The sequence below is a fragment of the Coregonus clupeaformis genome, chromosome 7 (genome assembly GCF_020615455.1).
Source record: "Coregonus clupeaformis isolate EN_2021a chromosome 7, ASM2061545v1, whole genome shotgun sequence".
Classification (NCBI taxonomy): domain Eukaryota; kingdom Metazoa; phylum Chordata; class Actinopteri; order Salmoniformes; family Salmonidae; genus Coregonus; species Coregonus clupeaformis.
The window spans coordinates 37,075,159-37,097,922 of record NC_059198.1 but is presented as its reverse complement, the minus strand read 5'-3'; the positions used below and the strand labels follow the sequence as shown (position 1 = coordinate 37,097,922).

At 44.4% G+C, this 22,764-nt stretch overlaps 2 protein-coding genes and 2 non-coding genes across 4 annotated transcripts in view; 1 reads left to right on the top strand and 3 right to left on the bottom strand.

The window, feature by feature from the left end:
* The window catches only part of LOC121570184 (pleckstrin homology-like domain family B member 2), a 47,877-nt gene extending 38,983 nt beyond the window's left edge, over positions 1–8,894 (top strand). Inside the window, exons 11-16 of the mRNA XM_045221543.1 lie at positions 25–163; positions 7,377–7,467; positions 7,613–7,759; positions 7,884–8,103; positions 8,259–8,344; positions 8,725–8,894. Of these exons, the coding sequence (XP_045077478.1) occupies positions 25–163; positions 7,377–7,467; positions 7,613–7,759; positions 7,884–8,103; positions 8,259–8,344; positions 8,725–8,865 (824 nt within the window). The 3' untranslated portion in view covers positions 8,866–8,894. The remainder of the gene's footprint in view (positions 1–24; positions 164–7,376; positions 7,468–7,612; positions 7,760–7,883; positions 8,104–8,258; positions 8,345–8,724) is intronic.
* A 7,040-nt stretch (positions 8,895–15,934) lies between these two features.
* LOC121569345 (T-complex protein 1 subunit epsilon) lies at positions 15,935–22,599 on the bottom strand. The gene is made up of 11 exons (XM_041880228.2): positions 22,366–22,599; positions 21,636–21,696; positions 21,347–21,511; positions 20,719–20,917; positions 20,267–20,459; positions 19,684–19,833; positions 19,170–19,289; positions 18,865–19,050; positions 18,525–18,662; positions 16,689–16,869; positions 15,935–16,349 (listed from the first exon to the last, which is right to left on the bottom strand). The coding sequence occupies exons 1-11, from the start codon at positions 22,468–22,470 to the stop codon at positions 16,222–16,224; spliced, it is 1,626 nt and encodes a 541-aa protein (XP_041736162.1). The 5' UTR covers positions 22,471–22,599; the 3' UTR covers positions 15,935–16,221.
* Positions 19,969–20,102, bottom strand: LOC121570827. The gene has a single exon (XR_006001566.1). It is a non-coding gene; the product is annotated as a small nucleolar RNA SNORA49 (small nucleolar RNA).
* LOC121570826 lies at positions 21,033–21,168 on the bottom strand. The gene has a single exon (XR_006001565.1). It is a non-coding gene; the product is annotated as a small nucleolar RNA SNORA49 (small nucleolar RNA).
* Positions 22,600–22,764: the final 165 nt, after the last annotated feature.

Genomic DNA, 22,764 nt, shown 5'->3' with positions numbered 1-22,764 from the left:
CTGGGTGGTCTTGTTGTGGTCCAGGTCAGGCCTCCCAGTCCAACATGTACCTGGACACCTACGGTTACAGTGACAACAGCCAGGCCTACGACACCATGAGCATGGAAAGCTTGGACTCCATGGACACCAGCATCTCTGTCTGCTCACCTGACAATGTCTCCTGGTAGGTGTGTGTGTGTGTGTGAGAGAGAGAGAGAGAGAGAGAGAGAGAGAGAGAGAGAGAGAGAGAGAGAGAGAGAGAGAGAGAGAGAGAGAGAGAGAGAGAGAGAGAGAATTTGAAACTTCTGAGTGTAATGTTTACTGTTAATATTTATTGTTTATTTCACTTTTGTTTAATATCTACTTCACTTGCTTTGGCAATGTTAACACACGTTTCCCATGCCAATAAAGCCCTTAAATTGAATTGAAATTGAATTGAGAGAGAGAGAGAGAGAGAGAGAGAGAGACGGTTATATTAATAGTATTTCACTTTTCATGTAGCCTACTTTCAGTCAGCTACATTGAACAAAAATATAAACGCAACATGTAAAGTGTTGGTCCCATGTTTCATGAGTTGTAATAAAAGATCCAGAAATTTTCCAAATGCACAAAAAGCTTATTTATCTCAAATGTTGTGCACACATTTGTTTACATCCCTGTTAGTGAGCATTTCTCCTTTGCCAAGATAATCCATTCACCTGACAGGTGTGGCATATCAAGAAGCTGATTAAACAGCATAATCATTACACAGGCGCACCTTGTGCTGGGGACAATAAAAGGTCACTCAAAAATTTGCCACAGATGTCTCAAGTTTTGAGGGACCATGCAATTGGCATGCTGACTGCAGGAATGTCCATCAGAGCTGTTGCCAGATAATTGAATGTTCATTTCTCTACCATAAGCCGTCTCCAACGTCGTTTTAGAGAATTTTGCAGTACATCTAACCGGCCTCACAACCGCAGACCACGTGTATGACATCGTGTGGGCGAGCACTTTGCTGATATCAACGTTGTGAACAGAGTGGCAGTGGCGGTGAGGCTATGATATGGGCAGGCATAAGCTATGGACAATGAACACAATTGCATGTTTATTTTCTATATATTTTTGTATTTTTTACCCCCTTTTTCGTGATATCCAATTGCGATCCAATCACGATCTTGTCTCATCGCTGCAACTCCCCAACGGGCTCGGGAGAGGCGAAGGTCGAGTCATGCGTCCTCCAAAACATGACCCGCCAAACCGCGCTGCTTCTTAACACCCGCCCGCTAAACCCGGAAGCCAGCTGCACCAATGTCTCGGATGAAACACCGTTCAACTGACAACCGAAGTCAGCATGCAGGCACCCGGCCCGCCACAAGGAGTCGCTAGAGCGCAATGAGCCAAGTAAAGCCCCCCCGACCAAACCCTCCCCTTACCCGGCGATGTAGTGCCTTAGACCGCTACGCCACTCGGGAGGCCCAAAACAATTGCATTTTACTGATGGCAATTTGAATGCACAGAAATACTCTGACGAGATCCTGAGGCCCATTGTTAGGCGCATTCTATTTTAAGGTATCTGTGACCAACAAATGCATCTATATTCTCAGTCATGTGAAATCCATAGATTAGGGCCTAATGAATTTATTTCAATTGACTGATTTCTTCATATGAACTGTAACTCAGTAAAACATTTGAAATTGTTGCATGTTGCGTTTATATTTTTGACCAATATAATAGCCTAACCACCGATCAAGCAACATTACAGACTAAACGTTCAAATCCTGTTGCTGCAGGATTATTTTGCTGTGATAATGTAGGTCAAATGAAGATTCTACATCTGTTATGTGAGGGAGAGGCCTCTTTCTTAGAAAGGGATGAGAGGGGATAAAGATGGAGAGATGGGATAGAGTTGGAGAGAGGGGATAGAGATGGAGAGAGGAGATGGAAATAGAGATGGAGAGAGGGGATAGAGATGGAGATGGAGAGAGGGGATAGAGATGGAGAGAGGAGATGGAGATAGATATGGAGATAGAGATGGAGATAGAGATGGAGAGAGGGGATAGAGATGGAGATGGAGAGAGGACATAGAGATAGAGATGGAGAGAGGGGATAGAGATGGAGAGAGGAGATGGAGATAGATATGGAGATAGAGATGGAGATAGAGATGGAGAGAGGAGATAGAGATGGAGAGATAAAGTACAGAGGAAAGGATGGAGCGCGAGATGGGAGAGGGAAGAGGGTTGAGAGAGTGAAGGAAAGTGGAAAAGTTGGGGAGAGGTAAATGATAATGGTAGAAATTAAGGAGAGATGGAGAGATGGATGGAGGGAATGAAGGATTATGGTAGAGATTAAGGAGAGATGGAGAGATGGATGGAGGGAATGAAGGATTATGGTAGAGATTAAGGAGAGATGGAGAGATGGATGGAGGGAATGAAGGATTTTGGTAGAGATTAAGGAGAGATGGATGGAGGGAATGAAGGACTATGGTAGAGATTAAGGAGAGATGGAGAGATGGAGGGAATGAAGGACTATGGTAGAGATTAAGGAGAGATGGAGAGATGGATGGAGGGAATGAAGGATTTTGGTAGAGATTAAGGAGAGATGGATGGAGGGAATGAAGGACTATGGTAGAGATTAAGGAGAGATGGAGAGAGGGATGAGGGAATAAAGGACTATGGTAGAGATTAAGGAGAGATGGAGAGATGGATGGAGGGAATGAAGGATTATGGTAGAGATTAAGGAGAGATGGAGAGATGGATGGAGGGAATGAAGGACTATGGTAGAGATTAAGGAGAGATGGAGAGAGGGATGAGGGAATAAAGGACTATGGTAGAGATTAAGGAGAGATGGAGAGAGGGATGAGGGAATGAAGGACTATGGTAGAGATTAAGGAGAGATGGAGAGAGGGATGAGGGAATGAAGGACTATGGTAGAGATTAAGGAGAGATGGAGAGAGGGATGTAGTTAGTGAGGGGACAGTCAGTCAGACAGATTTATTCCAGGTATTTATTTTGAAGTAGAAAGGAAAAGCAACAGACTGTACTGAGACACACATGTCCAGGCTGCTTCTAATGTGTTCCAGCAGGGCCCAGTTTTATTGACGTGTGTGTGTGTGTGTGTGTGTGTGTGTGTGTGTGTGTGTATACAATGCCTTCAGGAATTATTCATACCCTTTGACTTATTCCACATGTTGTTGTGTTCCAGCCTGAATTCAACATAGATAAAACAATATACACTGCTCAAAAAAATAAAGGGAACACTTAAACAACACAATGTAACACCAAGTCAATCACACTTCTGTGAAATCAAACTGTCCACTTAGGAAGCAACACTGATTGACAATACATTTCACATGCTGTTGTGCACATGGAATAGACAACAGGTGGAAATTATAGGCAATTAGCAAGACACCCCCAATAAAGGACTGGTTTTGCAGGTGGTGACCACAGACCACTTCTCAGTTCCTATGCTTCCTGGCTGATGTTTTGGTCACTTTTGAATGCTGGCGGTGCTTTCACTCTAGTGGTAGCATGAGACGGAGTCTACAACCCACACAAGTGGCTCAGGTAGTGCAGCTCATCCAGGATGGCACATCAATGCGAGCTGTGGCAAGAAGGTTTGCTGTGTCTGTCAGCGTAGTGTCCAGAGCATGGAGGCGCTACCAGGAGACAGGCCAGTACATCAGGAGACGTGGAGGAGGCCGTAGGGAGGGCAACAACCCAGCAGCAGGACTGCTACCTCCGCCTTTGTGCAAGGAGGAGCAGGAGGAGCACTGCCAGAGCCCTGCAAAATGACCTCCAGCAGGCCACAAATGTGCATGTGTCTGCTCAAACGGTCAGAAACAGACTCCATGAGGGTGGAATGAGGGCCCGACGTCCACAGGTGGGGGTTGTGCTTACAGCCCAACACCGTGCAGAACGTTTGGCATTTGCCAGAGAACACCAAGATTGGTAAATTCGCAACTGGCGCCCTGTGCTTTCACAGATGAAAGCAGGTTCACACTGAGCACGTGACAGACGTGACAGAGTCTGGAGACGCCGTGGAGAACGTTCTGCTGCCTGCAACATCCTCCAGCATGACCGGTTTGGCGGTGGGTCAGTCATGGTGTGGGGTGGCATTTCTTTGGGGGGCCGCACAACCCTCCATGTGCTCGCCAGAGGTAGCCTGACTGCCATTAGGTACCGAGATGAGATCCTCAGACCCCTTGTAAGACCATATGCTGGTGCGGTTGGCCCTGGGTTCCTCCTAATTCAAGACAATGCTAGACCTCATGTGGCTGGAGTGTGTCAGCAGTTCCTGCAAGAGGAAGGCATTGATGCTATGGACTGGCCCGCCCGTTCCCCAGACCTGAATCCAATTGAGCACATCTGGGACATCATGTCTCGCTCCATCCACCAACGCCACGTTGCACCACAGACTGTCCAGGAGTTGGCGGATGCTTTAGTCCAGGTCTGGGAGGAGATCCCTCAGGAGACCATCCGCCACCATCAGGAGCATGCCCAGGCGTTGTAGGGAGGTCATACAGGCACGTGGAGGCCACACACACTACTGAGCCTCATTTTGACTTGTTTTAAGGACATTACATCAAAGTTGGATCAGCCTGTAGTGTGGTTTTCCACTTTAATTTTGAGGGTGACTCCAAATTTAGACCTCCATGGGTTGATAAATTTGATTTCCATTGATAATTTTTGTGTGATTTTGTTGTCAGCACATTCAACTATGTAAAGAAAAAAGTATTTAATAAGATTATTTCATTCATTCAGATCTAGGATGTGTTATTTTAGTGTTCCCTTTATTTTTTTGAGCAGTGTATCTTTCTGGGGATAGGGATCGAATCCCGGTCCATGCTGTGCAACATTCACCCTTTATTCACCCTTTATTCTTGAAAAATTATTGAATCTCAGTCAAATTGGTTGTTGGTCATGGCTAGAGAACCATTTACAAGTCTTGCCATAGATTTTCAAGTAGATTTAAGTCAAAACTGTAACTCGGCCACTCAGGAATATTCACTGTCTTCTTGCTAAGCAACTCCAGTGTAGATTTGGCATAATGTTTTAGGTTATTGTCCTGCTGAAAGTGGAATTAATCTCCCAGTGTCTGGTGGAAAGCAGACTGAATCAGGTTTTCCTCTAGGATTTTGCCTGTGCTTAGCTGCATTCCATTTCTTTTTTTATCCTGAAAAACTCCCCAGTTGTTAACGATTACAAGCATAACCATAACATGGTGCAGCCACCACCATGCTTGAAAATATGGAGAGTGGTACTCATCAATGTGTTGTATTGGATTTACCCCAAACATAACACTTTGTATTCTGGACAAAAAGTTAATTGTTTTGCCACATTTTTTGCAGTATTACTTTAGTGCCTTATTGCAAACAGGTTGCATGTTTTGGGATATTTTTATTCTGTACAGGCTTTCTTCTTTTCACTCTGTCAATTAGGTTAGTATTGTGGAGTAACTACAATGTTGTTGATCCATCCTCAGTTTTCTCCTATCACAGCCATTAAGGGATATTCAATGTCTGCCTGTTTTATTTTGACCATCTACCAATAGGTGCCCTTCTTTGCAAGGCGTTGGAAAACCTCCCTGGTCTTTGTGGTTGAATCTGTGTTTGAAATTCACTGCTCGACAGATGAGATAGTCATTAAAAACTCATGTTAAACAGTATTATTGGGGTATTGTGTGTAAGCCAGTGACACAAAATCGCAATTCAATCTATTTTAAATTCAGGCTGTAACACAACAAAAAGTCAAGGGGTGTGAATACTTTCTGAAGGTCAAATGTTTTGAGAATGACACAAGTATTGGTCTTCAAAAAGTTTGCTGCTTCAGTGCTATGAGATATTTTTGACAGATGTTACTATGGTATACTGAAGTATAATTACAAGCATTCCATAAGTGTCAAAGGCTTTTATTGACAATTACATTAAGTTTATGCCAAAGACTCAATATTTGCAGTGTTGACACTTCTTTTTCAAGACCTCTGCAATCCGTCCTGGCATGCTGTCAATTAACTTCTGGGCCACATCCTGACTGATGGCAGCCCATTCTTGCATAATCAATGCTTGGAGTTTGTCAGAATTTGTGGTTTTTTGTTTGTCCACCCGCCTATTGAGGATTGACCACAAGTTCTCAATGGGATTAAGGTCTGGGGAGTTTCCTGGCAATGGACCCACATTTTCGATGTTTTGTTCCCAAGCCACTTAGTTATCACTTTTGCCTTATGGCAAGATGCTCCATCATGCTGGAAAAGGCATTGTTCGTCACCAAACTGTTCTTGGATGGTTGGGAGAAGTTGCTCTTGGAGGATGTGTTGATACCATTCTTTATTCATGGCTGTGTTCTTAGGCAAAATTGTGAGTGAGCCCACTCCCTTGGCTGAGAAGCAACCCCACACATGGTTTCAGGATGCTTTACTGTTGGCATGGCACAGGACTGATGGTAGCGCTCACCTTGTCTTCTCCGGACAAGCTTTTTTCCGGATTCCCCAAACAATTGGAAAGGGGATTCATCAGAAAAAATGACTTTACCCCAGTCCTCAGCAGTCCAATCCCTGTACCTTTTGCAGAATATCAGTCTGTCCCTGATGTTTTTCCTGGAGAGAAGTGGCTTCCTCGCTGCCCTTCTTGACACCAGGCCATCCTCCAAAAGTCTTCGCTTCACTGTGCGTGCAGATGCACTCACACCTGCCTGCTGCCATTCCTGAGCAAGCTCTGCAATGGTGGTGCCCCGATCCCGCAGCTGAATCAACTTTAGGAGACGGTCCTGGCGCTTGCTGGACCTTCTTGGGCGCCCTGACGCCTTCTTCACAACAATTGAACCTCTCTCCTTGAAGTTCTTGATGATCCGATAAATGGTTGATTTAGGTGCAATCTTACTAGCAGCAATATCCTTGCCTGTGAAGCCCTTTTTGTGAAAAGCAATGATGACGGCACGTGTTTCCTTGCAGGTAACCATGGTTAACAGAGGAAGAACAATGATTTCAAGCACCACCCTCCTTTTAAAGCTTCCAGTCTGTTATTCTAACTGAATCAGCATGACAGAGTGATCTCCAGCCTTGTCCTCGTCAACACTCTCACCTGTGTTAACGAGAGAATCACTGACATGATGTCAGCTGGTCCTTTGTGGCAGGGGCTGAAATGCAGTGGAAATGTTTTTTGGGGGATTAAGTTCATTTTCATGGCAAAGAGGGACTTTGCAATTAATAGCAATTCATATGATCACTCTTCATAACATTCTGGAGTATATGCAAATTGCCATCATAAAAACTGAGGCAGCAGACTTTGTGAAAATTTATATTTGTGTCATTCTCAAAACTTTTGACCACGACTGTATGTCTTTGTGTGTGTGTTCCATGGGAAGAAGACGTCATGTGCTGCATCGTTCTCAGACGGTAGAATGTGTTTTTGTGTGTTGCAGTGCCAGCACGTCTAATGTGACCAAACTGGAGGAGATGGAGCATCTACTGAGACAGGCCCAGGAAGAGAAGGACCGCCTCATAGAACACAAGGTAACATACATACATACACACACACACACACACACACACACACACACACACACACACACACACACACACACACACACACACACACACACACACAGAGAGAGAGAGAACTGCAAGATGTGTAAAGTGTGTGTTGTGTCTGGTGAAGGAGCAAGAGATGGAGTCAGGCAAACAGGCTCATGTGGAGGAGAGGAGAAGGAGGGAGCATCTGGAGAAAGGACTGCAGGAGGAGACCAACAGACGACAGAAAACCATTGATGGGGAGGTGAAACTACGGGAGAAACAGAGAGCACAGGTAAGAGAGAGAGAGCGAAAGAAAGAAAGAGAAAAGTATATTCAAAAGTCAAGAGAAAACAGTAGCTCTCCAGGATTATAGGGTTGGTGACCAGTTGTGTAACCTTTAACCCCTGTCCCCACAGTCCCGTCCTCTGACGCGCTACCTGCCGGTGCGTAAGGATGACTTTGACCTGAGGGCCCATATAGAGTCAGCGGGCCACAGCGCTGACACCTGTTTCCACCTGTCCCTCACGGAGAAGACGTGCCGAGGATTCCTGGTCAAAATGGGGGGAAAGATCAAGACCTGGAAGAAACGCTGGTTCGTCTTCGACCGCAACCGGCGAACGCTCTCCTATTTCTCGGGTAAAGAAAGGATGGTGACAGTGGAGTGTGAATAACTCACACTCTTCTGATGTGTGTGTGTGCAGATATGTGTGTGTGTGTTAACAACTCCTCTGATGTGTGTGTGTGTGTGTGTGTGTGTGTGTGTGTGTGTGTGTGTTTTGTATGTGCTGCAGACAAGCACGAGGCCAAGCTGAAAGGTGTCATCTACTTTCAAGCCATAGAAGAAGTTTACTACGACCACTTAAAGAAGGCACACAAGGTACATGTTGCTCTAATAGAGAGTCTGTTTCTTCTGATCTAGGTCAGCTGTTTCAAAATGGTTAACCTTTCTCTCTCACCTTATCCCTGCCTCTCTCTCCCCCCTCCAGAGTCCTAATCCCTGCCTCTCTCTCCTCCCTCCAGAGTACTAATCCCTGCCTCTCTCTCCCCCTCCAGTGTCCTAATCCCTGTCCCTCTCTCCCCCCTCCAGAGTCCTAATCCCTGCCTCTCTCTCCCCCCTCCAGAGTCCTAATCCCTGCCTCTCTCTCCCCCCTCCAGAGTCCTAATCCCTGCCTCTCTCTCCCCCCTCCAGAGTCCTAATCCCTGCCCCTCTCTCCCCCTTCCAGTGTCCTAATCCCTGCCTTTCTCTCCCCTCTCCAGAGTCCTAACCCGTGTCTGACGTTCAGTGTGAAGACTCAAGACAGGGTCTACTACATGCTGGCCCCCTCTCCTGAGGCCATGAGGATCTGGATGGACGTTATTGTCACTGGGGCAGAGGGATACACTCAGTTCATGGTGTAGAACAGGGTTTCCCAAACTCAGTCCTCGGGACCGCAAAGGGTGCACGTTTAGTTTTTTGCCCTAGCACTACACAGCTGATTCAAATAACCAACTCATCATTAAGCTTTGAATCAGCTGTGTAGTGTCAGGGCAAAAACGAAAACGTGCACCCCTTGGGGTCCCGAGGACCGAGTTTGGGAAACGCTAGCGTAGAAGTTGTGATGAACCCACGGTGGAAGGACACATCCAGTTGATGCTGTAAAGAGTTGTGCTTCGGCCAGAGTGGAGGGATACGACCAGCGTGCGTTTCCGGCACCAGGACTAGATCCTCTCTTTTCTCTGTGACTCAAATGGACGGTTGTTCTTATTTCTGTATTTTTTTTTTTTTTTTTTTACCTTTTCTAAAGAAGTATTCTCCAACAGTGTGCATTAACTCTCACTGTAACTCTGCGGGGATTGGCCAGGGTTTTTACGCCATCATTATGTTGACAAAGCGCCTGGTCATTGATTAACTAGCAATGTCCATAGCAACCGCAGGAGGTTGGTGGCACCTTCATTGTTATTATAATGAGCCGACCTCCCCTCAGCGGTCTCCACTGATAGCAACACGATGTGCTGTAGTAAACAAGCAAAACAGAACAGTCATTTCACTTCCTGGTTGTGTAGGGTCAAATGATCAGGGAGCAAGATACTGATATTTACTCAACCCCCAACGTCCTCGGGTCTCCTCTGTGTGTGTGTGTGTTTCAAAGTTGATTCGTCAGGTGCACAGGATACAACAGGTGTAAAACAGTACAGTGAAATCCCTACCTTGAGAGCTCTTTGCCAACAATGCAGTGATGATGCTGATAATAATACTATAGAAAATCATAGAACAATAGAATACATGTTTTAATTTAAATTAAAACCACACAAGAAGAACTACGATGTGAGGTGGAAACACGAGAATGCAAGTATGTACAGGTCAGTGTCAGTACCTTATTCAATGTGCAGGGGTACTGGAGTGGTTGTATGTACAGGTCAGTGTCAGTACCTTATTCAATGTGCAGGGGTACTGGAGTGGTTGTATGTACAGGTCAGTGTCAGGACCTTATTCAATGTGCAGGGGTACTGGAGTGGTTGTATGTACAGGTCAGTGTCAGTACCTTATTCAATGTGCAGGGGTACTGGAGTGGTTGTATGTACAGGTCAGTGTCAGTACCTTATTCAATGTGCAGGGGTACTGGAGTGGTTGTATGTACAGGTCAGTGTCAGTACCTTATTCAATGTGCAGTGGTACTGGAGTGGTTGTATGTACAGGTCAGTGTCAGTACCTTATTCAATGTGCAGTGGTACTGGAGTGGTTGTATGTACAGGTCAGTGTCAGTACCTTATTCAATGTGCAGGGGTACTGGAGTGGTTGTATGTGCAGGTCAGTGTCAGTACCTTATTCAATGTGCAGGGGTACTGGAGTGGTTGTATTTACAGGTCAGTGTCAGTACCTTATTCAATGTGCAGTGGTACTGGAGTGGTTGTATGTACAGGTCAGTGTCAGTACCTTATTCAATGTGCAGGGGTACTGGAGTGGTTGTATGTACAGGTCAGTGTCAGTACCTTATTCAATGTGCAGGGGTACTGGAGTGGTTGTATGTACAGGTCAGTGTCAGTACCTTATTAAATGTGCAGGGGTACTGGAGTGGTTGTATGTACAGGTCAGTGTCAGTACCTTATTCAATGTGCAGGGGTACTGGAGTGGTTGTATGTACAGGTCAGTGTCAGTACCTTATTCAATGTGCAGGGGTAGTGGAGTGGTTGTATGTACAGGTCAGTGTCAGTACCTTATTCAATGTGCAGGGGTACTGGAGTGGTTGTATGTACAGGTCAGTGTCAGTACCTTATTAAATGTGCAGGGGTACTGGAGTGGTTGTATGTACAGGTCAGTGTCAGTACCTTATTCAATGTGCAGGGGTACTGGAGGGGTTGTATGTACAGGTCAGTGCCAGTACCTTATTCTGTATTTGTCGTTCATAAGAAATGATATATTTAGTGCAAAAAAAGTAAAGATAAACGCCAAAATAATCACAAAATAGCAAAGTTGGGTCGGGGCTCTCAAGACAGCAGCCATATAGTACGGTGCCATCTTATCGTGTGTGTGTTTATGTTTAATGTGCTCACATAACCCAGAGGTGCTAATCTTTTTGAATTGTACCTAATGTCCTCTGTTGTGTCCTCCAGTGTAGCCAAAGGTCAAATCATCTCGGCATGGAGTATCTGGGGTCAGGCTAGCCAGGGGTTGATGCGGTATTGGGCATTAATTTACTTTTTAACCATTAGATTAAAAAAATAACTTTTGAATGATATCAATGGCTGGTTTTATCATTAGTTATATTATACTGTATTTATGCTATTCATTATCAATGCATGTATCTTTATTTTTGCATACAGAGAAATAAAGCAAGAACATATTGTGCCTTGAAAATGTGTTTGGTCATTTTTCTTGAAAACAGAATATGTTATCATAAGGCATGGATTTGTTGGAAGGTTCCTTTGAACGTAAAGATTCTGGGTTTGCTTATCATCACTGAGGCGCCATGTGCTCAGAACCAGCAGTATCAAATGAGAACCACTAGAGGGTGATCTTGTCCTGGACTCAGACTGGCTCCTGGTCCTCTCTCCAGACACAGGTGTAGTGGCACGTTGTGTGCACACAGGGGGTTACTTCAACTAAAGCACAGGTTCACTTTTCCCACGGTCTGAGAGAACATCAGATATAAGAAACCTGCTATGACATCATCTTTGGCACTGTTTTCTGTTCAGACAGCATTATTTAGTTTTTCATGTCAGGTAACACATGTTTAATCATTATCCATTGGTTCACTACATTGCGAGTGTATGTAAAGAAGGAGACTGAGCACCATAGACTGCATCATTTCAGAATGAGGGGTGCTGTAGCTCTGCTGGTGTTGCTGTTCTGTCTGTCTGGGGTCATGGGGTCAGGGAGGGCGTGGAGGGGTCACAGAGAATCAGTGGTGGAAATAGTACTGAATTGTCATACTTGAGTAAAAGTAAAGAGACCTTAATAGAAAAATAACTCAAGTAAAAGTGAAAGTCACCCAGTAAAACACTACTTGAGTAAAAGTCTAAAAGTATTTGGTTTTAAATATACTTAATGCATCAAAGGTAAATGTAATTGCTAATATATACTTAAGTATAAATCATTTCAAAAGTAAAAGTATAAATCATTTCACATTCCTTATATTAAGCAAACCAGACGGCATCATTTAAAAAAAATGTATTTACAGATAGCCAGGGGCACGATCCAACACTCAGACATCATTTACAAAATGAAGCGTTTGTTTAGTGAGTCCGCCAGATCAGAGGCAGTAGGGATGACCAGGGATGTTCTCTTGATAAGTGTGTGAATTGGACCATTTTGCTGTCCTGCTAAGCATTAAAATGTAATGAGTACTTGTGGGTGTCAGGGAAAATGTATGGCGTAAAAAGTACATTATTTTCTTTAGGAATGTAGTGAAGTAAAAGTAAAAGTTGTCAAAAATATAAATAGTAAAATCAAGTACAGATACCACAAAAAAAAAACTTAAGTAGTACAGAGAGTGGAGCTTAGTAACGTGGAGGCCAGACTGAGAGACATGGTGGTGGTCCTGTGTAGCTCAGTTGGTAGAGCATGGCGCTTACAATGCCAGGGTTGTGGGTTCAATTCCCACAGGGGGCCAGTATGAAAAAAAGTATGCACTCACTGAACTGTAAGTCGCTCTGGATAAGAGCGTCTGCTAAATGACTAAAATGTGGATGCCAGACTGAAGGACTGTGAGGGGGAGAATGCAGGTTGCTGGCATGTTCTAAATATGGAAGTTGATTTATAGGTAATTATAAGGTCAGTTCACTGAAAGATTAACTGATTTATTGTCATAATTCCAGCACAAGCAGCTTAACCGTCAGCCATGGGGGCCAGAGTGACAGCCAGTGAGAAGGAGGTGACTATTAGAGAGGAAGACTGAACTGACAGCTCCAGAAGAACGAGGTAGAGGAGCTGGTGAAAGAGAATGCAGGTAAATGTCACAGAAATATCTGTTTAAATTATACATTTATTTGAGTAATTTTTTATATGGTTTAACTTTCTTCAGTACTAACTTTTAACTCATTTTCTTTCATGTTATGTCCAATGTTCCCTAAAAAAATTATTAGGCACTGAGCAAATTTCAGATCTGCTGAGTCCAAACTTGAAATTGTGTGCAACTTCCGGCGCGTGTTTACTGAGAACACTAAGGCTGTACCTGCTTTAAGTTACAGATATAACAGTGGCCAAGTAGGCTACTGTGGCTATTTGATCATAATGTAGGCCTACCAGAGTGGCCTACCAACAAAAACAATGGAGGAAAACGCATCCCATAACATTTTTACATGGAAATAGCTTTTCTTTCATTCAGCCTACAGTAGCAGCCAATGTGTGGTGTTCAATGCTAACATTCCATGAGGCTGTTGAAAAACAACATGCAAGGCTTGACATTAACCTGTTTATCCTGAAAATGTTGTGTTTGAACTGAAAATGTTGTGTTTGATGCAAGAAACCACTTTACAAAATAAAATGTATTATTATTCCCATACCATTATTACAGAGAATCAGTCAAATTATGCTACGCTCTGCCTATTGGCTACTTAGCTTATTCAAGACCGTCTCAAAATACAAGACTTCCCCTTTAAGACATAAACAAGCTCTTTAGTTGACTGGCTTTTCAAAGATAGCTAGAAATGCACACATTTTGTGCTCTTGTTGGAAGCAACCACTCCCCCATTGTTGACTAGAAATTAGCTATAACTGGGCTAATAACTCACCAACTAGCAAAGAATATGATTTTGCCTAAGCATTGTTGTCACTAGTTTAATCCAAGTAGGGAAAGGGTGGCGGGGTTGGAAAGTAATAAAGGGGAATATATATATTTTTTTAAAGAATGTGTGTGTATGTATGTATGTATGTATGTGGGTGTGTATGTATGTGTGTATATGTATATGTGTTTGTATATATATATATATATATATATATACACTGCTCAAAAAAATTAAGGGAACACTAAAATAACACATCCTAGATCTGAATGAACGAAATAATCTCATTAAATACTTTTTTCTTTACATAGTTGAATGTGCTGACAACAAAATCACACAACAATTATCAATGGAAATCAAATTTATCAACCCATGGAGGTCTGGATTTGGAGTCACCCTCAAAATTAAAGTGGAAAACCACACTACAGGCTGATCCAACTTTGATGTAATGTCCTTAAGACAAGTCAAAATGAGGCTCAGTAGTGTGTGTGGCCTCCACGTGCCTGTATGACCTCCCTACAACGCCTGGGCATGCTCCTGATGAGGTGGTGGATGGTCTCCTGAGGGATCTCCTCCCAGACCTGGACTAAAGCATCCGCCAACTCCTGGACAGTCTGTGGTGCAACGTGGTGTTGGTGGATGGAGCGAGACATGATGTCCCAGATGTGCTCAATTGGATTCAGGTCTGGGGAACGGGCGGGCCAGTCCATAGCATCAACGCCTTCCTCTTGCAGGAACTGCTGACACACTCCAGCCACATGAGGTCTAGCATTGTCTTGCATTAGGAGGAACCCAGGGCCAACTGCACCAGCATATGGTCTCACAAGGGGTCTGAAGATCTCATCTCGGTACCTAATGGCAGTCAGGCTACCTCTGGCGAGCACATGGAGGGCTGTGCGGCCCCCCAAAGAAATGCCACCCCACACCATGACTGACCCACCGCCAAACCGGTCATGCTGGAGGATGTTGCAGGCAGCAGAACGTTCTCCACGGCGTCTCCAGACTCTGTCACGTCTGTCACGTGCTCAGTGTGAACCTGCTTTCATCTGTGAAGAGCACAGGGTGCCAGTGGCGAATTTGCCAATCTTGGTGTTCTCTGGCAAATGCAAAACGTCCTGCACGGTGTTGGGCTGTAAGCACAACCCCCACCTATGGACGTCGGGCCCTCAGTCTGTTTCTGACCGTTTGAGCAGACACATGCACATTTGTGGCCTGCTGGAGGTCATTTTGCAGGGCTCTGGCAGTGCTCCTCCTTGCACAAAGGCAGAGGTAGCAGTCCTGCTGCTGGGTTGTTGCCCTCCTACACGTCTCCTGTTGTACTGGCCTGCCTCCTGGTAGCACCTCCATGCTCTGGACACTACGCTGACAGACACAGCAAACCTTCTTGCCACAGCTCGCATTGATGTGCCATCCTGGATGAGCCGCACTGCCTGAGCCACTTGTGTGGGTTGTAGACTCCGTCTCATGCTACCACTAGAGTGAAAGCACCACCAGCATTCAAAAGTGACCAAAACATCAGCCAGGAAAAATAGGAACTGAGAAGTGGTCTGTGGTCAACACCTGCAAAACCAGTCCTTTATTGGGGGTGTGTTGCTAATTGCCTATAATTTCCACCTGTTGTCTATTCCATTTGCACAACAGCATGTGAAATGTATTGTCAATCAGTGTTGCTTCCTAAGGGGACAGTTTGATTTCACAGAAGTGTGATTGACTTGGAGTTACATTGTGTTGTTTAAGTGTTCCCTTTATTTTTTTTGAGCAGTGTATAAAGATTGGTGGTGGAGGAATAATGGTTCGGGCTAGGCCCCTTAGCTCCAGTGAAGGGAAATCTTATCGCTACAGCATACAATGACATTCTAGACTATTCTGTGCTTCCAACTTTGTGGCAACAGTTAGTGGAAAGCCTTCCCAGAAGAGTGGAGGCTGATTTAGCAAAGGGGGGGGGTACCAAATCCACATTAATGTACATGATTTTGGAAGTAGATACTTTTGGCCATGTAGTGTATGTTTAATGTTTTGTTTTAAACTGCGTAATAAAGTACTGGCTTTGCAGTAATTGAGGTGAACTCTGCTGATGGTAAATTTGAGTAACAGCAAAGCATAAATGTGTCTACCATCTCATATGACTCAATTTGTTTTGATAAGGCACTTGTATAATATACAGTATTAATTTTTTTAACCTACAAGAGTGTACTAAACAGTAAATTAATATTGTACAATCATGCTTTTGTATCAATGGGGGAAATCCACAAGGCAGAGGAAAATGCACAGACCAACATTTTTATTGAGGACTTCAGCACTACAACAGCTTGTGTGGAAGGGGGGGGGTTCAGTATCAAATGATAAATAACAGTACGCCTGGTTGGACACAGTGCCTAAAGGCCCCTCTAGATCACAGGAACATTCTAGAACTCTGCAGTTGAGTTCTAGAACATTCTAAAAACACAGCCATTCTAGAATGCCTCCGTTCCGGAACATTCTAGATTAGAAGAACACAGTTCTAGAAGACAGGGCCGAGCACGCATGCACTCAGTGGGGCCGGGTGTGAGGTCCCTAGTCTTCGGACTCTCCAGGGCTTCTGATGTCGTCTATCTTCAGGATCATCTTGACTACCTGGGTGGCCAGAGAGATCTGCTGCTTCTTCCCATGAAGAGTCTCAATCACATGCTGCTTCTTCATGTCTGGGGGAGAGAAGAGGGTCAACATCAATAACAGATTTATTTAGGAAAATATCTAATGCTTTATATCAAGGGTGTCAAACTCATTCCATGGAGGGCCTAGTGTCTGCATGTTTTTCCTTTCAAATAAGACAACCAGGCGAGGGGAGTTCCTTGCTCATAAGTAACCTTACATTTGTCAATTAAGTACAAGGGTGGAGCGAAAACCCGCAGACACTCGGCCCTCCGTGGAATGAGTTTGACACGTGCTTTATATTAAGTAACATTGTAAATATACCCATCTTTTGTATATCCAGTTAACTAAAAAAAATTACATTTGTCAAGTTGTGAGTCTGTCCTTACCATTGGTGTTGAGGTGCAGACAGTCGATGCCCAGGGCTGGGTTGGACTCTGTGACCTGCCTGGCACGGACCTCAGTCATGGTCTGGATGGAGTTGAGGCCGCTGTTCTCTGCCAAGGCCATGGGGATCACCTCCAGGGCATCAGCAAAGGCCCGCATGGCATACTGCTCCAGAGATGGGCACTGCAGAAGGAGTAGAGGGAGAGATGAGAACATAGCTTTGTTTCAGATAATTCACCATTGTCATCAAACGTCAGGCTATTACCGTTTCTGAGTCACACTCCAATGCAAGGTTTTACAGGCCTTCAGAAAGTATTCACACCCCTTGACTTTTTCCACATTTTGTTGTTACAGCATGAATTTAAAATGGATATGTGTCACTGGCCTACACACAATACCCCATAACATCAAAGTGGAATTATGTTTTTCTAAATTTGTACAAATTCATAAAAAAACGACAAGCTGAAATGTCTTGAGTCAATAAGTATTCAACCCCTTTGTTATGGCAAGCTTAAATAAGTTCAGGAGTGAAAATGTGTTTAACACGTCACATAATAAGTTGCATGGACTCACTGTGTGCAATAATAGTGTTTAACATTAATTTTTTTTATTGACTACCTAATCGCCGTACCCCACGCATACAATTATCTGTAAGATCCCTCAGTCGAGCAGTGAATTTCAAAACAGAGACCTCAAAGACCAGGCATTTTCCAGTGCCTCGCAAAGGGCACCTATTGGTAGATGTGTACAAATATAAAAAGCATTGAATATCCCTTTGAGCATGGTGAAGTTACACTTTATATCAATACACCCAGTCACTACAAAAGATACAGGCTTCCTTCCCAACTCAGTTGCCGTAGAGGAAAGAAAAAGCTCAGGGATTTCACCATGAGGCCAATGGGGACTTTATAACAGATACAGAGTTTAATGGCTGTGATAGGAGAAAACTGAGGATGGATCAACATTGTAGTTACTCCACAATACTAACCTAACTGACAGTGTGAAAAGAAGAAAGCCTGTACAGAATAAAAATATTCAAAAACACGCATCCTGTTTGCAACAAGGCACTAAAAGTAATACTGCAAAAAAATGTGCCAACTTTTTGTCCAGAATACAAAAAGTGTTATGTTTGGGGCAAATCCAAAACAACACATTACTGAGTACCACTCTCCATATTTCTAAGCATAGTGGTGGCTGCATCAAGTTATGAGTATGCTTGTAATCGTTAAGGACTGGGGAGTTTTTCAGGATTAAAATAATAATTGGAATGCAAAACCTGGTTCAGTCTGCTTTCCACCAGACCCTGGGAGATGAATTCACCTTTCAGCAGGACAGTAACCTAAAACAAGGCCAAATCTACACTGGAGTTGCTTACCAAGAATATAGTGAATATTCCTGAGTGGCCGAGTTACAGTTTTTGCTTAAATCTATGGCAAGACCTGAAAATGGTGGCCTAGCAATGATCAACAACCAATTTGACAGAGCTTGAAGAATATTGAAAAGAATCATTGCACAGTCCAAGTGTGTAAAGCTCTTAGAGACTTACCCAGAAAGACACAGCTGTAATCGCTGCCAAAGGTGATTCTAACATGTATTGACTTAAGGGGTTGAATACTAATCAAGATAGTTTTACATTTTCATATTTTTTTTTAAACAAATGTTCAAATTTTTCTTCCACTTAAGAGTATTTTGTGTAGATCGCTGACAAAAAAAGAGGACAATTAAATCAATTTTAATCCCACTTTGTAACAACAAAATGTGGAAAAGTTAAGGGTTGTGAATACTCTCTGAAGGCACTGTATATGTTTGACCTGATACTGTGTGTGTGTACATTGTACCTTGTCAGCGGCTTGGTTGACGGCGAGGGCACAGGAGATCTCAGAGGCTCCGCCCCCGTACACAATGCGGTTGTCTCTGACCAGGTTACGGATGACACACAGCGCATCATGCAGCGCACGCTTAGCCTCCTCAATGATCTGACAGGGACATTTAAAAAAAAATGGTAGTTAGTGCTGGACTGCAATGAAAGCATGCACACTTACGGCCCCCCCAGGAGCAGAATTGTCCATCCCTAGATACCAATGATTGGGAATCTCTGAGTTGTCTACATAAACCGATTATCAGTCCCCTCTGCATTGTCTCCAACAGTCAACATTAGCAGACTAACAGTCCACCCACCATTTTGTTTCCTCCGCGGATGAAGATGGTGACGGCCCTGGAGTTCTTGCACTCCTCGATGACCAGCATGCGGTCCTTGGTGGTGCCGAAGCAGATCTCCTTGACGACACCGGCCGAACCCAGCTTCTCAGCAGTTAGCTCAGAGAACCGTGGCACGATGCGACCTCCTGTCGCTATGGCAATCAGCTGAGGCAGGGGGGAAACAGAGGTTAGCAACGCAGGAATACATGGGGGGAAGAAAAAAAAAACAGTAACAACATTTTGCAGCTGAATCGCATGATGTCTGTATGCAGTGGGTGTCTCACCTCGATCTCAGGTCCTCCGACCCAGCGGATGGCGGGCAGCTCATTCTGCAGCAGCAGGTGGTTGGCCTCGTCATCAAAGCCCCACTGGCAGATGGCCAGGTTAGCACCGGTATCCTTGATCTGAGAAAAGTTACAATATGACATTATAATTTCACTTATTTATGTTATTTCATCACGACATATTCAGTGAACTCAACTATCTTCAGTTTAGATCATATTTAATTAAATTACATTCAAGGAGATGAGGGTCCTTCATATACACATCTTAAATAGAAAGGTCCTCTGTAGCTCAGCTGGTAGAGCACGGTGCTCGTAACGCCAGGGTAGTGGGTTCGATCCCAGGGACCACCCATACACAAAAATGTATGCACGCATGACTAAGTCGCTTTGGATAAAAGCGTCTGCTAAATGGCATATTATTATTATTAAAGTTAGGCTGACTGAATGTCAGTACTGTACCTTCAGCAGCTGTATTCTAGAGAAATAGTAAGTTCTAAAAGGTCACGTGACTAACCTGTTTGATCATCTCCAGGAACTTGTCCTTTTCATACTTCTGCAGGGCCTTGTATTCCTCCACACAGGTCACATCCAGCTTGTGCTTGGTCTTGGGCTTAGGGGGCTCAAACGGGCAGGTCAGGATGGCCATCTTTGTGTCTTTCAGGAGCTGAGGGGAAAGGAGGAACGGAGATTGTTGTAGAAGATAATTTGTGCCGGATGATTTACCTAGCTAAATACAATTATAAAAAGGGAGTGCTTTAGACTTCGATGGGCTAAAAGAAATAATCTAAAATCTACAGAAATTGTCAGCTCTCACACAAGCCCAATGTAAGATGAATGTCCTAGATGAAAGAGGTGAGAGCCATGGTGCTGTATCCCCTGTCAATGCCAGACCACTCCACTGGGGACAGAGTGACTGGAGTAAGGGAGGGGAAGATGAGTTACTGATACATTCTGGTTGGATCGGAGGTGACAGCATAGGCATGCTAACGTGACCCTTGTATCAACTGTATGGCTGATGCATCGCTGCCGTCTGACCGGGGCCACACCAGCATAAAAGTCAACAGCTATTACAGTGAACTATCCTGAGAGGCGTGTACCTTGGGCATCTGAGGGTGGCTGAACTCCTTGTCTATGATGACTCCCTTGATGAGCTGCGTGTCCTCCAGCTTGCCTCCCACCTTGCCCTCCATCTTGATCAGCTCAAAGTCCACGTCCTTACGGTTCATGTCCGCCACGGTCAGGACGGCGTTCACCGCGATCTCCGCCATCTGTCTGTGGCAGCGGTTGATCCTGAAAGAAGGAAGATGGGGGAGAGAAATCTGTATGAGACCTAATGAAACCAATGGCCAGGTTCACAAATAATAAATGTATGCCATCACATATGGGCCAAATCAATTTGTGTATCAATGTATCTATGTGCAAAGAGCGCAAAACTCTACATCATGTTGCCATGCCAACAAAAAAAGGCAACAGCTAGCTGGACCATATCTGACATTTCTGAAAGTTGCCACGAAGACCACAAAAAGCACCAACTTCCAATAAAACTCACACTTTGGATCCCAGTGTGGTCATGGCGGTCTGGATGAGTGGCTCTGTGTTGCTGGGGTCATAAGGATACGTCTCGCTGATCTTGTCCAGCTGCGCGATGGCGATCTTGGCGGCCTGGTCGTACCCGTCAGAGATACGGATGGGGTGGATGCCCCTGTCCAGCAGCTGCTCCGCCTCTTCCAGGAGAGCACCGGCCAGCACTGGAGAGGAGAGGTGGGGGGAGTAAGTTCGGATGAGTGTACCAATATGATTCTGCATTGATGAACATAATCTCATCATAGAAAGAATTGCAGGTAATGTGCATGGCTTTCAGAAATTGTCAGCTCTCTCACAAGCCCCATGTAAGATGAATGTCCTAGATGAAAGAGGTGAGAGAGCTGTGGTGCTGTATCCCCTGTCAATGCCAGACCACTCCACTGGGGACAGAGTGACTGGAGTAAGGGAGGGGAAGAGGCGCATTCTGCAATATTAAACCAATGTCTGGATTGGCACAAAAAAAAGTAACCAGGAGTAGTCTACCATCCAATTTTCATAACACGATAGAGATGCAAGAGACCGCACTTGTTTAATCAATAAGCTAATGAGTCTAAGAGCAAATCAGGGAGACTTAAATATGTAGGGGAGCGTACCAACGACTCCGGTGGTCCCGTCTCCGATCTCGTCGTCCTGAGACTTGGAGAGCTCCACCATAAGCTTGGCAATCTGGTGGTCCACATCCATCATGCTGAGGATGGTGGCGCCGTCGTTGGTGACAGTCACCTCCCCATCCCTGTCAACCATCATCTTGTCCAGGCCTAACGAAGAAGGAAAAGTGAAAGGGGGGGGGGGGGGTTAAATGTACTGCAACAACATTAGCAGTGGCTTTATTGTAGCGCTGTGAATGAATAAGCTTCGGTGTAGCTGTATGTTTGGCCTCACCGTTTGGTCCTAGTGACGTCCTCAGCGTCGAGGCAACCGCCTTTGCTGCCATGATGTGAGACTGCAAAACACAAAATCAAATCTGGTGAGGGAGGGATGCTGCAGGAATAATTCACTACAACAAAGGAGCTAAAAATCAAGATATCTGGTTATCACTAACTAGGTAGATGGCTATGTCCGTGAAAATGATTTGACAACTTACGTTGGTCAAACTCATTCATTGTCAAGAAGTAACTGACAAACCTTGTCAGCTAGGCTAGACAGCCAACTTTAGCTAAGCTACTTATCGAGTAGCTAACGTTAGCTGCATGACAGCATACGCACGTTCAATGAAATCAAACTATTCATTGCACTTTATTTAATATTCATCATAACTAAGTGAGAAAACACAGAACGATTGATGGCATGTTAGTTAGTTAAATGATTCCATTGTTTATTTGACAACCAGCCGCGACTCACTGACACTGGCGTCTTCAGAAAATAAGCACATGGGCAGACTTAGCATGCCGCAGCTAATCCGCTAGCTAGCCAATTTCTACAACATGAACTAAACATACAATTTGACTGGCTCAGAATGTTAGCTATAAGCCCATAACTAACTTACTAGCTAGTTAGCCAACTAAACAAGTGGGCCTGAAGTTGCATGTGTTCTGCAAATGTGCCTTGATAAGATCCTGACACATGAACGAAGTGGCATGCTAGCTAACGGGACTTGCTAAATCCATTGTACCTTCAGTGCGTCAAGGCCCGATAACCGAGTCTTCTTATCCTGATCTTTGATTATGATGAACGGCCGTCCATACTCATCGAACGCGAGCTGCCCCATAGCGGACATGTTGGCTGAAAGACGGCGACACTTCAGAAGTGTCCACGGCTGAAATTCAGACTTTTATCGGTGAAAAAGTGGAGTGTTGCTGGGCATCTGGTCGCACGGGTCTGCCGGCGACTTCTGGTCTGGAAGGATCTCAGGGCGGGGAGGGCGAGACAAAGTGGGGAGGTTGATAAATCATTGAATTATTAGATTTTTTAAAACTATATTGTGAAGATAGATTTCAGTTGCCTTTTATAGAATTAACGGTTTGAGAGAGGTGTTGTGCATAAAAGGTTTTAATTTACTTTATTTTCCAAA